We start from the raw sequence: 17236 nt of genomic DNA, 5'->3' as shown, positions 1-17236 counted from the left end.
CTCTTGGTTCTGGCTCAGGTTGTGATCTAGCGGTTCATTGAGCCCATGTTGGGCTGTGTGCTGACAGTGTGGAGCCTGCTTGGAATTCTCTCTCCCCTTTTCTCTGCCCATCCCCTGCTCACGCATGTGCTCTCTCAAAATCAACATTAAAAAAATAAAATATTTCTCATGCCAGTACATAGCGTATTCAAAGAAATTGGTATTTAGAGATAACTGAAAATCAGAATTTCCCCTAGCTTTTTTCTTTTCTTTTAGTCTAATCATTTATTTGGCACATAGGATGTAGCAGTAGGAAGAGACAGATGTTTTTAATCTAACTAGCAGCTTGTATGTAAAGTATTTTGAACCACATAAACATGAGCAGTCATGCCAAATCCTTATTGTGAAGTTATTTAAGTGACTTTAAAAGCTGAGGAAATGCTCTTTGATCCATTCAGTGTCACCTCAGACTTCTGTTGTAGGAAATAATTATTTTGGTAGCAGTGAGTCTAGCTATACAACATTTGTTAGTAATGTTTAATAAGTTAACTATATACTAAGTCTCATGTTTATGTGCTATTCTCACGATTACAGTTACGTCTTGTCTCTTCAGAAGTGTCCATTCATCCAGCTTCCTTGCTTAGCTCTCCCAGTTGCTTCCTTTGGGCTGATCCTAAATGAGGTTGGCTTAGCTCCTGATTTGATTTGAGGATTGATTTATGGGGTGACAGATGGACTCTGTACCACTCTCTTTCTTGGATAGCACATGTTTTCTGTTGTTGTTGTTTTGTTTTCCTTTTTGCATTTTGAAAGAACTTGAAAAGTCCTTTCAAAGCTCTTTGAGACCAGTGTGTTTCTTTGCTTTGTAGTATTCACTCCTGGGTAGTGGCAACATGAAAGCTCTGGTAGGTTAAGGATGTCTGATTGTTACATTGAACATTTCACATAAGGACTCCTTGCTGTCTGAATCTAATGAGCTCCTGAATTTGGATGGCAAGATTTTGGATATAGGAAGTTCAGGCACATAGTTGAGGCATAGGAAATGTTTGGTTCCCGAGCTTGAGATAGCAAGGGGTATCTCAGATTTACCCATATCTCTTTGGTTCCTAGGTTTAGATAAGAACAAATCATAAAGGATACCTGTAATTTATTGTTAAGGTAGAGTCCAGTGATGAGGTGAAAAACCTCCCTGCCTTAGAGTTGATGATGTCCAGTTTGGAATCCCTGGTTTTGACTCAATCTCAACCTGTCCCTGGGAATCCCTTTTTCAAGTGTGCTAGAGAACTGGTCTTGCTCCTTGTTTTTCCTCCCTGTTTGGTTATTTTGGGGATTTTTTTTTTTTAATTTTTGGTATTAATCTTAATTACTACACAGAAATCTCTCCCCAAACTTCACATTTCTTTGAACAGTTTTTATATGTTCACTTGGTATTTGTAGGTGCATCAGATAGCATTCTTCAGGTTAGACTTGTGCCTGAAGCTTTTACACTTAAGCTCTTCTCCTGTTCTGTTGCATTGATCTGCAAGGCTTTTAAACCTGTACTTGAAGTCCCTAGGCAGCCTCTAAGGAGAGGATTTCCTCTACTTTCTAGCTTTCAGACACTTGCCGGATTTTCCTGTTAACCCAGCAGAATGCTTACTTTACTATTTGGTAAAGCTGAGAGAGAAGAACCTACCAAATTATTGTATCTGATGAAGGAGGAGACAGGAAGGGGGAGGATGGGAAGAGAAGACTGGAGAAAACAGTGCCCCGTCTATATTTATTGTCAGCCCCAAAGTTTAGGCACTGCTACCCTAGGGCCTTGACCCTTCTGCCCCAACTTCTAGAGTCTATTTTTTTTTTTTTTTAACATTTGTTTATTTTTGAGAGAGAGAGAGAGAGAGAGCGTGTGTGCGCACAAGCAGGAGAGGGGCAGAGTATAAAGGGAGACAGAGGATCCTAAGCAGGCTCTGTGCTGATGGTAGAGAGCCTGATGTGGGACTTAAACTCATGAGCCATGAGATCATGACCTGAGCCAAATTCAGACACTTAACCTACTGAGCTACCCAGGTGCCCCTAAAGTCTGTTTTTCCTTTGCTTTCTGCTTCTACCAGGATTACTTTATTTTTTAGTTTCAATTTTCTTTCCCCTTATACCTTTCAAAGATTTTGAGCTATACTTCCTAGACTAAGGTCTGCTTCCCTGTTCCTGAAGTTGTTCATAAGGCAGTGTTTACTTGGTCTTCTAGTTAATCTTAACCTTTTAATTTGTCACTGTTTTTCCTGAAACTCGTGGTTTCTCAGTCTGCAGACAAGTTATTTTTTTTTTTAATTTTTTTTTCAACGTTTATTTATTTTTGGGACAGAGAGAGACAGAGCATGAACGGGGGAGGGGCAGAGAGAGAGGGAGACACAGAATTGGAAACAGGCTCCAGGCTCCGAGCCATCAGCCCAGAGCCTGACGCGGGGCTCGAACTCCCGGACCGTGAGATCGTGACCTGGCTGAAGTCGGACGCTTAACCGACTGCGCCACCCAGGCACCCCGAGACAAGTTATTTTTATAGGGTAAAGATAAAACTAATGGTTGAGTGCCAGTTAGGCTTCAAGTACTAGGATAGGTACTTTACATACATACTGTTATCCTTATTATTAGTCTTCATTGAAAGAGCCCTGTTAGTGGTGTCCTTATTGTTCAGAATGGGTAACTGGGGGTCAGAGAGGTTAAATAACTTGTCTGATACCACACAGTTTTAGCTGGAGATGGGGAACACACTCCCTTCTTAGTTTAAATAATAGACTTTTGATTACGTCTTTTCACTTTCAACTATAGCAGATCATCACTAAATTACCTTTCTGGTGAATCACACTGCCTACTCCCATCCCAGGTATTTGGGTGTTTATTGACAGCCCAAATTGCAGCAAATTGCCCCGAAATGGCAGGCTGGCATAGGATGGCTGGGATAAAAGGGAGCCCTTTTTTGGCTACTTAGATTAGTCTTTGCCATTGTAAAATGAATAAATGTGCATGTAAACAGATTAAAATAGTGGTAAAGAATATATAAAGTGAAAAATAAGTCTTTCTCACTGTAGACTTCCAGTGATGCAGTTTCTGTCCCCATAACAACCACTCCTTTTTAGTTAAACTTGTATGTTCTATTAAAGCATCTATTTTAAAAAAAATTTTTTTTTAACATTCATTTTTGAGAGGTAGAGCACAAGTGGGGGAGAGTCAGAGAGAGAGAGACATAGAATCTAAAGCAGGCTCCAGGCTCTGAGCTGTCAGCACAGAGCCCAACGCGGAGCTCGGATCCACAAACCGTGAGATGACCTTAGCCGAAGTCAGACGCTTAACCGACTGAGTCACCCAGGCGCCCCAAGCATCTATTTCTAAATAGGCATTTATACTTCTCTGCACCTTTTTTTTTTTATTCCCTTGATATTTTAAAGGACATTGTATCAATACAAGTAGGTCTATTGCTTCTTTATATTTTATTGAGGTATAATGTGCATAGAAAAACATGCACATTTCAGATGTACAACTAATTTTCACAAACTGAATATATCCATGTAATTAGCACCTGATCAAGAAATGGAAATTACCAGCACCTTGGGCTCAGAATGTTCTTTTTTAATAACATTGTAGTAACTCATGGAAATGAATATTATGTAGCAAGTCTTTTATTAATGGATTTTTAATAGGTTATAGTCTTCTATATTCACTGCAGTGAATATCCTTATATAGAGATATTTGTACTCTTTTGCAAGTTCATTTTTAGGATGAGTTACTGGAAATAGATTTGCTGGGTCAAAGAGTATTTATGTTTAAAATTTTACGTATTGTCAAAGTTGTCTTGAAGTTGTATACCAATGTAAACATCCTCCATTAACATACAGAGTTTAAATAAGTCCTTTATTTCTAAAAGTTGCTCACAGAGGAGGTTACATATTCTCATCTGCAGGGAGGGTGCAGAGAAATAACCCCTTTTGTGGTTAGTTTGTAAAGGTCTTTGTCTCCCTTATTGTGGATTTGCCCTATTCTTTTCATCTACCCCTATCAGTTTCTATTTGTCTCCTGGCAGGAGGATTGAAGATGGGTGGTCTTTCTGGATTTTCTTTTGACTCTAGAAAGCTGTGGGACCAGTCCTTAACTAGTTTTGTCCATACTGCCCAGGAAGAGAAATTGTAGTCACTGTGTGAAGCCAACAGGATGATCCCTGTGCCTATAGTCCTGGTTCCTAGGGAACCTGAGGTAGGGGCCACTTGAGCTCAGTTCTTTGGTTGTCATGGTTGTATATACGAGTCAGTGTCTGGGCTGGCCAGGTTTAGCTTCCTTCAGATAGAGAAGCTGTGGAGTGGTGAGCTGGCCCACCTCATCAGCAGAGGGGATCCTGTACTTAGCTACTGAACCCCAAGTGGGATAGTGGGTCCTTTTTTAGGAAAAGAGAAAAAAAAGGTTGTACTACCTTCGTTGGGCTAAGGAGGAAAATGGACTGAGATTATTGAACCAAGCAGGATTCCCAAATTAGTATATATTTCTTTTAATCAAGATATTATTAGGGGCGCCTGGGTGGCACAGTCGGTTAAGCGTCCGACTTCAGCCAGGTCACGATCTCACGGTCCGGGAGTTCGAGCCCCGCGTCAGTCTCTGGGCTGATGGCTCAGAGCCTGGAGCCTGTTTCCGATTCTGTGTCTCCCTCTCTCTCTGCCCCTCCCCCGTTCATGCTCTGTCTCTCTCTGTCCCAAAAATAAATAAACGTTGAAAAAAAAAAAATCTTTAAAAAAAAAAAAAAGATATTATTCACATATCTTATAATTTGCCACATGAAAGTATGCAGTTCAAGTGGTTCTCATTGTATTCACAGTATTGTGCAACTGTCATCATCCCAGGACATTGTCATCCCGAAAAGAAACTCCATACCTATTAGCAGTCACTCCCCATTCCCCTCCTCCCCTCAGCCCTAGGCAGACACTAATTTATTTTCTTTCTCTATGGATTTGCCTGTTCTGGACATTTCATATTAATGGAATCACATATGTGGCCTTTTGTGTCTGCTTTGTTCACTTAGTGTAATGTTTTCAAGGTTCACCCATGTTGTGGCATGATGTATCTGTCCTTCATTTCTTCTTGTGGCTGAATATTCCATTATGTTGTTTATTTATCTGTTGATGGACGTTTGAGTTATTTCCATTTTTTCGTTATTATAATGCTGTGGATTTTTGTGTATACGTTTTCATGTAGACATGTTGTCATTTCTTTTGCTAATATACCTTGAGTGGAATCATAGGGTCATGGTACTCTTTAACTTTTTAAAATTGTGGTAAAAACAAAATATACCATGTTAGCCATTTTTTTTTTAAACACTTATTGATAGACAGCATGAGCATGGGAGGGGCAGGTGGGGGGGGAGATACAGAATCTGAAACAGGCTCTGAAAAGTCAGATGCTTTATTGACTGAGGCACCCAGGCACCCCCATGTTAGCCATTAAGTGTACAATTCAATAGTGTTAGGTATGTTTACATTGTTATGAAACATTTGTAGAACTCTGTTTTGTCTTGTAAAACTGAAACTCTATGCCAATTACACGACTTTGCACCCCTCCCTCCCCCCGCAGACCCTGGTAACCATCATGCCACTCTATTTTTACAAATTTGATTATATACCTAATTTAAGTAGAATCAAACAGTATTTATCTTTTTTTTTTTTTTTTTAATTTTTTTTTCCACGTTTATTTATTTTTGGGACAGAGAGAGACAGAGCATGAACGGGGGAGGGGCAGAGAGAGAGGGAGACACAGAATCGGAAACAGGCTCCAGGCTCTGAGCCATCAGCCCAGAGCCCGACGCGGGGCTCGAACTCACGGACCGTGAGATCGTGACCTGGCTGAAGTTGGACGCTTAACCGACTGCGCCACCCAGGTGCCCCAGTATTTATCTTTTTTGACTGGCTTATTTCACTTAGCATGCCCTCAGAGTTCATCCATGTTGTAGTGTGTGATAAGATTTCCTTCCTTTTTATGGCTGTTGGGTGTATCTCTTTATTCCATTGTGCGTATATATCACATTTTGTTTATGCATTCACTCATTGATAGACATTTGGGTTTCTTCTACCTCTTGGCTATTGTGAATAGTGCTACTGTGGACATGGATGTGCAAATACCTCTTTGAGACCCTGCTTTCAGTTCTTTGGGATATATACCCAGAAGTGGAATTGCTGCATTTTATGGTAGTTTTATTTTTAATATTTTTGAGGAAGTTCCATACTGTTTTCCATAGTGGTTGCACCACTTTACAATCCCACCAACAGTGCATAAGAGTTCTAATTTCTCCACATCCTCACCAGCACTATTTCCTTTTCTGTTTTTTCGATAGCAGCCGTCCTAATGGGTGGGTGAGGTAACACATTGTGGTTTTGATTTGTATTTCTGTAATGGTTAATGATGTTGCACATCTCTTCATATGCTCGTTGGCTATTTGAACATTATATTTGGATAAATGTCTGTTCCAGTCCTTTGCCTATTTTTATTTATTTATATTTTAATTTTTAAGTCTATTTTGAGAGAGACAGAGTGTGAGCAGGGGAGGGGCAGAGAAAGAGGGAGAATCTCAAGCAGGCTCTGTGCTCAAAGTGTGAGATCATGACCTGAGCCAAAATCAAGAGTTGGTTGCTTAACCCACTGAACATAATTCAGTCCCTGTTTTTGTTTTCATTCATCTCAAAGTATTTTCTGATTTCCCTTACGATTTCTTCTTTGGACCATTGGTTATTTAGGAGTGTGTTAATCTCTGCATCTTTGTGACTTTCCCTATGTCTTGTTGATTTGTAATTTCATTTCATTGTGATCAGAGAATGTAATTGTATAATTTCAGTGTTTTAAAAATTTATTGAGGTGGCTCAGTCGGTTAAACATCCAGTTCTTGATTTTGGCTCAGGTCATGATCTCATGGTTTGTGATATCAAGCCCCACTTCAGGCTCTCCTCTGTTGTCAGGCTCAGCACCGACAGATTCTTGGGAATCTCTCTCCCTCTCTCTGCACCACCTCCCCAAATAAATCAATAAAACTTTAAAAGAAAAAAATCATTGAGACTTGTTTGTGGCTGAACATATGGTCTATCCTGGATAATGTTACATGTGCTCTTGAAAAGAATGTATTGTCTTGTGTTTAGTGTTTTATAGATGTCTGTTAGGCGTAGCTGGTTTATAGCTTTGTTCAAGTCTTCTGTTTCCTTGCCAATGATCTCATCTCTTATTGCAAATAAGGTATTGAAGTCTCCAACTATTATTGTTAAACTGTTTATTTCTCTTGAGTTCAGTTTTTACTTCCTATATTTTGGGATTCTATTGTTAGGATCATCTATGTTCTTTTCTTGTTAGGCTTGTGGTGTACAAGATCCCAGGAATATATTGAGGTTTTATAAGCTCCTATGGACATCTCATTCCTCAGCTTTTCCTTTTAAGATTGTTGTTTGGTCTCTTGTTTACTCCAAATATTATCCCCCACTGCAGGTAGCCATGGACTTAAAACACTTGCCTGTAATTGTTTTTGACAAGTGCCCCCTGGAAAAAGGAATTGTGTACTTGAGCTCTCAGTCAAGTCAAATATAGACAGCCTTGCAAGTGGGGCTTTGCAGGGAAATATTATAACATCAAATAATAGTTCTTTGGGAATGACGCTTTGAAAGAGTTCCAGCTCCATTGTACTATCTCTAGTGCTTGCTAGGCTGTACGAGGAATGTGGATTGTTTTCATAGCTTATAGCTTCAACTTATAGCTGGAAAGTGGAGGATGGGACCAGGGCAAGCTAAAGTGCCCCAGAATTGCTGTTCTTCTTGAGATTCAGCCATTTTCCTTAAATGTTGAGTTGCTGCAAACTTTTAGCTAGTTTCCAGAACTGTGAAAAAGTTGCTTCTGACAGCTTTTTGCCAATTTTTCATTGTTTTGTGAAGGGGAGAATTTTTCAAGGTCCTTACTTCATTATTTTCATTGATGTAATCCATTGCCTCCCTTTTGGTAAAGGTAGGTGTTGAGCCAGCAGCAGTCTTAAATCAGCAGTGTCGAGCTTGTTCAAGAGTTGACTGAGTAGGGAGGAGGCAAGTGACACTCGCTCTAAATGGAGATACAAAGACTTTAAGCAGTTCTATTTCTCAAAGGGTAAGGAGGGAACCATTATGTGAGCTTCTGCATACTAGGCACGTGTGGTATTTTGTTTAAGCCTCACTACAACTTTTGTAAGGTATACGAGGTATTTATCTTCATTTTACAAATGAAGCTGAGGTGAAGGAGATGAAATGCTTCAGACCACAAAGCTCTACTAAGTGGCATATGTAGGATCCAGACTGGAGAAGGCTGTTCCCTTTCTACCATAGTTTTCATTTATGTGTTTTCACCGTGTGACTGCTGCATTTAATTGTGCTTTCTCATTTCATCACACTCAACTGTTTAAGGTAGATTTTATTAGCCCTATCTGCCAGAAGAGAAAACTGAGGCTGAGAGGTTAGAGGCCTCTTCCCTAAGTTATAAGTAGGACAGTCAGTTCAGCTAGACTCCTTTACCCATGCCTTTAGGCAACGTGCAGTGCTGCCTCAGGCCTAGGATTACCTCACATCCTGTCCTATTCACTGGCTTCTGGGGACCAACCTGCTGTTTCCTAGATAAAGAGCCCTTTGATCTGAAATCCTAGAGTGACCAAGGTCAAAAGAAATCCTATTGGCTACCTATGTCTGTGTATAATAGAGCCCTACATTAGGAATTGTGGCTTGGCCACTGAATTTGGCTCTCTAAAAATTTATATCTCTTACTTAGAGCCTCAGTTTTTTCATCTATAATTGGCCTTCAAAATGGGATGTGCATCAAGGAAAATAACTGCATTTTGCTTTTCTCATTTAAAATTTGTTAGTGTATTTTAGAATGAATTACAGTGATTTGTGTACATAATTTAGGTATATATGTTCAGTTGTTTACTGATGGGATTCTTAACCGTAGACCACAGGTCTATGAAGTGAGAGTTTTTTGTTTTTTGGGTTTTTTTTAAAGTTTATTTATTTTTGACAGACAGAGTGCGCATATGAGCTGGGGAGGTGCAGAGAGAGAGAGAGGGAGACACAGAATCTGAAGCAGGCTCCAGGCCCCAAGCTGTCAGCATAGAGCCTGACACGGGGCTCGAACTCGCAAACTGTAAGATCATGACCTGGGCCGAAGTCGGACACTTAACCGACTGAGCCACCCAGGTGCCCCTGTGAAGTGAGAGTTTTAAGTACAGTGTGTTCTGGTGCTGATATTCTGTCTTAATTTACCAAAAAGGCCTCTTTGGGGTGAGAATTTGGCAATATTAACTCTTTGGCTACTGTTAACCTTGATATCTTTGGTTATCTCTCCCCTTCTCAAGGCTTTTCCCTAGTTGTAATCTCTTCAGCCAGAGACTAGACTCTGCGGTACTATGCTGCTTGCAGTTTCCACAACTGTCTGCTGTATGTCACTGGTTTCAGAAAGTAGCCTGTGGAACATGCAGAGTAGTTGTTGCCATTTTTCAGCCCAGCAGGCAGGATCCAGGACCCCATTTTGCTTTCTTTGCAGTGTACCACAATTGGAGCAAATTGTATAGCCCCAATTATTTTCATGATCATGGCAGCCTGGGGCCAAACTCTTCTCAGGTCCTCCTTACCCTGAGATACCAGTCACTATGTACAGCAACCTAGACCTTAGAGGATTCTTTGGGTAATAAAGATGTTTAAATAAATCACTGCTCACTTTCATAGAATAAACCTGGTCTGTTCCTCTGTCTTCGGAGACTCCGCCCTTCCTCTCCCCACCTCCCTTGTTCCAGGGTTCCAGGCTCCTCATTGGGAGGTATACATAGTACTCTTACTTGCCTTCCTTATGACCCCTTTTCCCCATCCTTTCATGAATACTGTTCCTCTCACCATCTTTGAAGGAGTTCTAGTTGGTTATTTACTGAAAATGTATAACAGCTGTCAGTCCCCACTAGTAAGACATATGATAGAATTAATGGAATCAATTCAGTTAAATACAACAAAATACCATTTCATGTGCCATGGAGAAAAAAATGTTTCTAGCTCATCTGTGACATACCACCAGTTGTAAGATGCATCCTGATTACAGATATTAAAAAGGAGATGTCTTAGAATCTAAAAAATAATAGCTTCCTTTCCTACCTCTCAGAAGGGAGAGAAAAACTGGAGAGACTAGTAATGCCAAGGGATAGCTGAGAGCTAAAGATGTAACAGCTGGTGAGGATTATACAATGAATATCTTCTAAAATAAATCCTCTTACCAGAATGTTGCTGGAATCCGTGCTTATTGTCCTTGAAGGAGTTGAAAGGGCTAGTTGCCTGCTAGCAATTCCTTTAATTAATTCAAGTAGATGAGTGCCTACTATATGGTCACAGAGTTGTGGTACATTGCAATTAGTGTGGTTTTTAAAGTTCATAGTTTGTTTTTTTTTTTAACGTTTTATTTATTTTTGAGACAGAGACAGAGCATGAACGGGGAAGGGGCAGAGAGAGAGGGAGACACAGAATCGGAAGCAGGCTCCAGGCTCTGAGCCATCAGCCCAGAGCCCGACGCGGGGCTCGAACTCACGGACCGCGAGATCGTGACCTGAGCTGAAGTCGGACGCTCAACCGACTGAGCCACCCAGGCGCCCCTAAAGTTCATAGTTTTTAAGAATAACTTAGAATTAACTATTCAGTCACATTTTAGTGAAGAAACTATCATTAAATAATAAACCTCCGTTTAGTGGTAGTTCTAGCAGCATCTGTTCTTGGAGAAAAATGAAACCGTCCTCCAGCTCCTACATGTAAACAGTTTTAAAAGCAGTTGCAAAATTCCAGATTATTCCTGAATTCTTATCTAACATGTATTTTCTCAGACAAGTGGATTTTTATTTACCCAGTTGATACGTAGGTGTTTCCCTAAGTTTAAGAGGTATTTTATTCCCTATGGAAAAAGAAGCATGCTATGTAATAGAGCTTTTCTAGTCTTAGCCAGAGAACCCAATTCTGTACATTAGTTGTCTTTGGTTTGGCCATTTTCAAACAATAATTATAGATCTGATGATTGTTGGGTACAGTGTGAACCATTCTGAAGAAATAAAATAAGGGGGCACCTGGATGTCTCAGTCAATTAAGCATCCAACTTTGGCTCAGGCCATGTTCTCACGGTTCGTGAGTTCAAGCCCCCCATCGGGCTCTGTGCTGACAGTTCAGAGCCTGGAGCCTGCCTCGGATTCTGTGTCTCCCTCTTTCTCTGCCCCTTCCCCATTCATTTTCTCTATCTTTCCAAAAATAAACATTAAAAAAAAAAAAAAGTAAGGATCTGAGCGAAGGAAGTCAGCTTCTAGAGCATTTGCAATTTTCTAGGAATTTTCTGACTATACGAGGGCATAGTTTGATACTTAAAAACATTGATTTCACTTACTTTCCCTTAGCTCACCCTCTCCCTGCCCCAAGTATATAATACTCTTACATAATTGTGGTAGAAAATCTTATTCAGGTGGACTTTTGATCAGACTTTCTTTATTCCAATTTTTAACCTCCCTAAATTATAAATCTTTATTTTGTAGGTATCATAGCTGCGAATGTTTTTGTATTCTGTTTATGGAGAGTACCTTCTCTACAGCGGACAATGATCAGATATTTCACATCCAATCCAGCCTCAAGTAAGTCTCCTTATGACTTTATTTTGAGATAGAGGTAATATGAAAGAAATAAGCTTTGTGTTAACTGAAATGCAGAGGATGAGTTGCTTGTCAACAGTTGTAAGTAATATCCAGAAAATAGACTATAAGCTCCCTGAGGAAAAGGACCCCATCTCTCTCAGTGTTATAGCTCAAGTACCTAAAATGTGCCTTGCACATATCAGATAAGTATTATTTTTTTAATGTTTGTTATTTTGAGAGAGAGCACCAGTGGGGGAAGGGGCAGAGAGAGGGAGAAAGAGAGAGAATCCCAAGCAGTGGGATCTGACAGTGCAGAGCCTAATGTGGGGCTCAATCTCACCAACTGTGAGATCATGACCTAAGCTGAAATCAAGAGTTGGATGCCTAACTGACTGAGCCACCCAGGCGCCCCAGTAGATATGTATTTTTTAATGACGTAAGATCTGTGATCACTACAAGTTCACTCTTTGAGGAGATTATTATATACAACTTTATATCTGTACTTGAAATAATTTACTAATTCTTTTTTCTAACTAACTTTTGCCACGAGGACAAGTTGCTTTCATTGAACTGAGAATTTTTATTGGTTGCTTACTAAGTAGAAGAGAGAGATTTAAGATAACTTTTTACCACTTTGAAAAATGCTATCTTTTAAAATTTTTTTTAATGTTTATTTATATTTGAGAGAGATGGGGAGTATGAGCAAGAGAGGGACAGAGAGAGATGGAGACAGAATCTGAAGCAGGCTCCAGGCTCTGAGCTATCAGCACAGAGCCCGATGTGGGGCTTGAACTCACAAGCTGTGAAATCATGACCTGAGCTGCAGTCGGACGCTTAACCAACTGAGCCACCCAGGCGCCCCAAAAAATGCTACCTTAAACCATCTTATTTAAGCTTTTGAACTGGCTCTGTTTTTGTTTCCTATGTTTGAGTTGTTTCATAATAATAATGAAAAAAATCAAAAGTAGATAATTTTTAGGTCATGGCTGTGTGTCCTATGATTACCAGACTGTTTTTCTTTCTCTTGTAGAGGTCCTTTGTTCTCCAATGTTGCTGTCAACGTTCAGTCATTTCTCCTTGTTTCACATGGCAGCAAATATGTATGTTTTGTGGAGCTTCTCCTCCAGCATAGTGAACATTCTGGGTCAAGAACAGTTCATGGCAGTGTACTTATCTGCAGGTAATAAGCTTTAATCTCAGGATCTTTTGGAGTACGAGCACGCTAACCTATCTGGAGAAGGAACAAAGGGAACGATCATAGCTGAATTCTACATATGAGGATTGTATGTAGGGAATTATACATACTGTCTGTAGAGAAGGACATCGCAGGCTGGTGGGGTTGTTGGCTTTCCTGCTTCTTGTTTCGCGATTTCTTCTTAGATTATTTAGGTATGTTTAGTTTTAAATTAGGATAGACAGGAGTTAAGATTTAGTGGAGAAGTTAAGCATGTCGTTTTTATCTCATTAGGCCTTGGCTACTTTAGCTCAGGCCCACTGTTTTATAGATAAGTTCTTCCCAGACTTCCTGGCTGTCTCAATCATCTGGATCTTTGTTAAATAACCTTAGGCTCATTTCCCACAGTGTGTTCAGTTTCCAGAAAGCTTTATTTTAGACCAGAGCTTTGTAATAAGATCGTGAAGAATGAGTTTTTTCTCTTTTCTGAAAGCATATATCTTAGTCTGGAACCACTCCAGTTGTGGTCCTGGGGATATCATCGTTTCCTTATTTCAACTAGGAAGTGGTAGTAAAGGATTCCAGGTTCCTAGATGCTACTAAACTGGCAATTGGTCTGTTAAATTTTACCTCTCTATTTGCAAAATGTATTGAATTAAAAACCACATGGCATGAAAATTCGTTTCTGAAGTCCCTTCATTTATTTTTTTTTTATTAAAAATGTTTCTTAAGTTTATTTTTTTTAGTAATCTCTACACCCAACATGGGGCTCAAACTTACAACCCTGAGGTCAAGAGTTGCATGCTCTTCACACTGAGCCAGCGAGGTGTCCCTGAAATCTCTTTATTTAAAAAACAGTACATCATACTGTAGTCATATTGTAGTATGGAAAAAAAAGCACGTGAGAGCTTGAAGACAGAAGACCTAGTTTTACTGGATCTTATTTCTGCTACTTGCTGTGTGATACTGCAGAAAAGACCATAATAACACCTCTTTGAGGCTAATGATACTCTCTCATGACAAGTGGTTGTAGAAAGGATTAAATAGACACATCTACCACAAGGCATCAAAAATGGGTGCTTAGTCATTGTTAATTAAATACCCATGTAGCTGGTCCTTCAAAACTAGAAACTGAGCGACATCTTTGGCCTGTGCCAGAAGTGTATAGTTTTTTCCCCAAGCACTAGTTGTATTGTTGTAGGTTACACATGGGTCTGTTTCAGATGATTAATTCCTGCTCTACAGGAAGTTTTTTAAAATGAGCCACATTCAGCTTAGATGACATTGGAGCCAAAGGGACTTGTAAAAGAGCATCTAGTCTAAATTGCAGCAGAGTCATTTGGCAAGCTGGGTAAAATATAGATTCCCTGGTCCCGTTCCCAAGAATCCGATTTAGTGTTTGGAGTGCAGCCCAGAGGATTCCCTGACAGTTGGTGAGTTTGAAACTAATCTCTTTTATGTTATAGATAAGGAAAGTGAGAACTGAGAGGTAAAGTGAAGGACCCTGTGTCACTCAGTAAGTTGTGTAGTTGGTCACACTTACAAAATATCTGAAGTGATAGGATAAGTATTCATACCTGCACCTTGTACTGATCCAGGTAGAAATCCAACATTGTTAGTCTCTGTGGGGTGGAAACCATTTTTATACTACACTAAAATTATTGAAATGTGACTTATTTCTCAGGCGTTATTTCCAATTTTGTCAGTTATGTGTGTAAAGTCGCGACAGGAAGATATGGACCATCACTTGGTGCAGTAAGTATTTGTAATGTAAATTTTCTTAATTTAGTCTTTAACTTCATTTTGAAATAATTTTAGACTTATGGAAAAGTCCAAAATTATTACAAAGAGTTCTTATATACCCTTTACCCTACTGTTAAGTACAGAACCACAGTAGAATGATCAAAGACAGGAAGTTAACATTGAAACAATACTAACTAATCTGTGTCTAATTTAGAATTTATAGAGTCTTGGGGCACCTGGGTGGCTCAGTCGGTTGAGTGTCCGACTCTTGATTTTGGCTCACGTCATGATCTCATGGTTTGTGGGTTCGAGCCCTGTGTTGGGCTCCATGTGGGCAGTGTGGAGCCTGCCTCAGATTCTCTGTTCCCCTCTCTCTGCCCTTCCCCCACTTGCGCTGTCTCTGTCTCAAAATAATAAAGTATTTCCAATACTTTATTATAATAATAAAAAATTTAAAAAATACAATTTATGGAGCCTTGTAAACTTCAGGCTATAGCTTTTAACCATTGGTCATTTACATATACTGTACTTACTAGAACAGACTGCAAATCAAGAGCATAGTCAGAACAGTGGGTATCCATTCCTCAACACCAGACAGCCTAATCGAGCATTGGAAAATTCTCAATAATTACAGATTTGAATCTGGTACTATATCCTCTGTTTAGTCACTATTTGAGTGTCTTCTGTGCAGATTAGACTAGTAGGCACTGTAGTAGAAACTGGGGATATACCAGTGAGCAAGATGATCACAATTCTCTTCCTGAGCTATGTTCTGGATGCTTAAACAGAAAAAGTGTTGTGTTATTTGTTTTTGTTTTTTGTTTTTTTAGTTTAATGGAAATTTCTAGGCACATGGAAATCTTTGTATAACATCTCTCTAAAGACTACACATTCATTTTGTACATGTTTAAACACTAATGCACTTAAATATATTCAGATAGAGAGTTTCATATTTAAAGAAACTAAGAAGGTTTTGGAAGAGAATTCTTATGTAATCATCCCATAATGTGTGTGTTCCTCAGATTTGTGCATACTTAATTGTCCTTTTTTTATACTTAAATTTCCTAATGAGACCTGTATCTTGTCCTGTCACCTACGTGATTTCTTAAGCCCCTGTTTTTTCCTTCATGGAATGTTTTATATACAAGATTTGGTGCTGGTGTAATTTACATATTTCAAATCTTTTACCTCATTCACCGCCTAAGCACCTGTTATGTGAAGGCAACGAAGACCACGCTAAAAGGGCTGAGTGTTCTCTAGAGGACTTCAGGGGTTCTGAGAGTAGGGATACTTTTTTCATTAAATGAGAGGATCTTGGAGGGCATTTTGATGTGCTACAGGTGTTATTCTCATTTTGCAGATAAGAAACTAAAGTCCAAGATGAGAAGAGTATGACAGATGGTATTTGGAATTAGGCTGGGTTTGAATCCAGCTCTGCCACTTATCTGTGATTTCTAAGACATATTACCAACCCTCTCTGTTTTTCTGTATAAAATGGGGACAATACATCTCTTTCTGACCTGCAGTGCAAGTGTGTTTAGATGGCCTAGCATAATAAGGAGCATGTACTAAAAAACGTGGTAGTGGTAGTTCCTGTTCAGTCATCAAAATTTTGTAGAGCCATGTCAGAATAAAATTATTATCCCCAAATATTTTCATTCATTCTTAGTTAAAATTAAAGAAAACTAAGTCACCAGGTATAATAATATTTTTAATGAGAAATCTAGAAACAAATACTGTTGACAAAGTTATGTTAGAAAATATGAAGTATTGGTCTTACTGGCTTCCTCGTAATCCTGTGTTAAAGGATGAAGGGCTAAAGAATATTTGTCAGTTGACATATTGGCATTAGGGAGCAAGAGTACTGGATTTTGGTAAGGGTTTTATTTAGTTAGAGCTCTGGATGTTCTGAATCTCATTTAAAAATTGTTTCTTAGTTATTGGTAGGAAGCTTTAACCTGCTTTTAAAAAATGTATTTTCTGTGAAATGTAACCCTTAATTTTGAGATGGCAAAGATCAATGAAATGTTTGCGGTAGGAAACAGCATTTGTTAAAATGTTAGAGATGTGTTTTTTGCTTGACGTATATCACAGGCCAAATTGAAGCTTGCTTAACATACAATAACTTGCTTACTGTAACTTCGTTGATTTAAGTATCACTGATTTAACCTGTTCTTAAACTGAATTCTCTAAGGAAAGTATCTTTAGTCTCTTCTTACAGCATTGCAAGTAAAATAAAATGGTCACTAGAATGGATTCATTTGGAATTCCTTTTTTATTTATCTATCGTGTTTGGAGTATATCTCTTGTATAACTTTCTTAGTGGCTTTTCCAATATCTGTACTTCAGTTATCACAGTCTGCTGGTGGGAGTGTCATTTTACCAGTGTGAAGTGAACCTTACCTCCCTTTTCATCCCTGTGTCCTCCCCAAATTATAATATATAATTGTCTTAAATATTTCCACTGTGTGCATTTAGAATATTGGCTACTGTTATTATCATTTGTGCTTCAACCATTAAACATCATTTAGAAAATTCCAAAGGAGGAAAAGTTTTTCTTGGAGAATGTCTTGATTTTCCCCTTCATTTCTGAAGGATATTTTCACTGGATAAAAAAGATTCCAGGCTGACTTTTCTTTTGGCACTTGAAAAATGTTGTGCCACTTCTTTTTGGCCTCCATAGT

General features: G+C 39.1%; 1 protein-coding gene across 2 annotated transcripts in view; it reads left to right on the top strand.

Annotated features, from left to right (window-relative positions):
* PARL (presenilin associated rhomboid like) overlaps nt 1-17236 on the top strand; it is a 50995-nt gene that overhangs the window by 18176 nt on the left and 15583 nt on the right. Inside the window, exons 5-7 of one of the 2 annotated variants that reach the window (XM_047874253.1) lie at nt 11540-11635; nt 12666-12815; nt 14494-14564. In XM_047874253.1, the coding sequence (XP_047730209.1) occupies nt 11540-11635; nt 12666-12815; nt 14494-14564 (317 nt within the window). The remainder of the gene's footprint in view (nt 1-11539; nt 11636-12665; nt 12816-14493; nt 14565-17236) is intronic. The other variant, XM_047874254.1, reaches the window with a different exon arrangement.

This window comes from Prionailurus viverrinus, chromosome C2 (assembly GCF_022837055.1).
Source record: "Prionailurus viverrinus isolate Anna chromosome C2, UM_Priviv_1.0, whole genome shotgun sequence".
Classification (NCBI taxonomy): Eukaryota; Metazoa; Chordata; class Mammalia; order Carnivora; family Felidae; genus Prionailurus; species Prionailurus viverrinus.
Note: the sequence above shows the minus strand (reverse complement) of the source record. Positions and strands in the feature narration are given on the sequence as shown.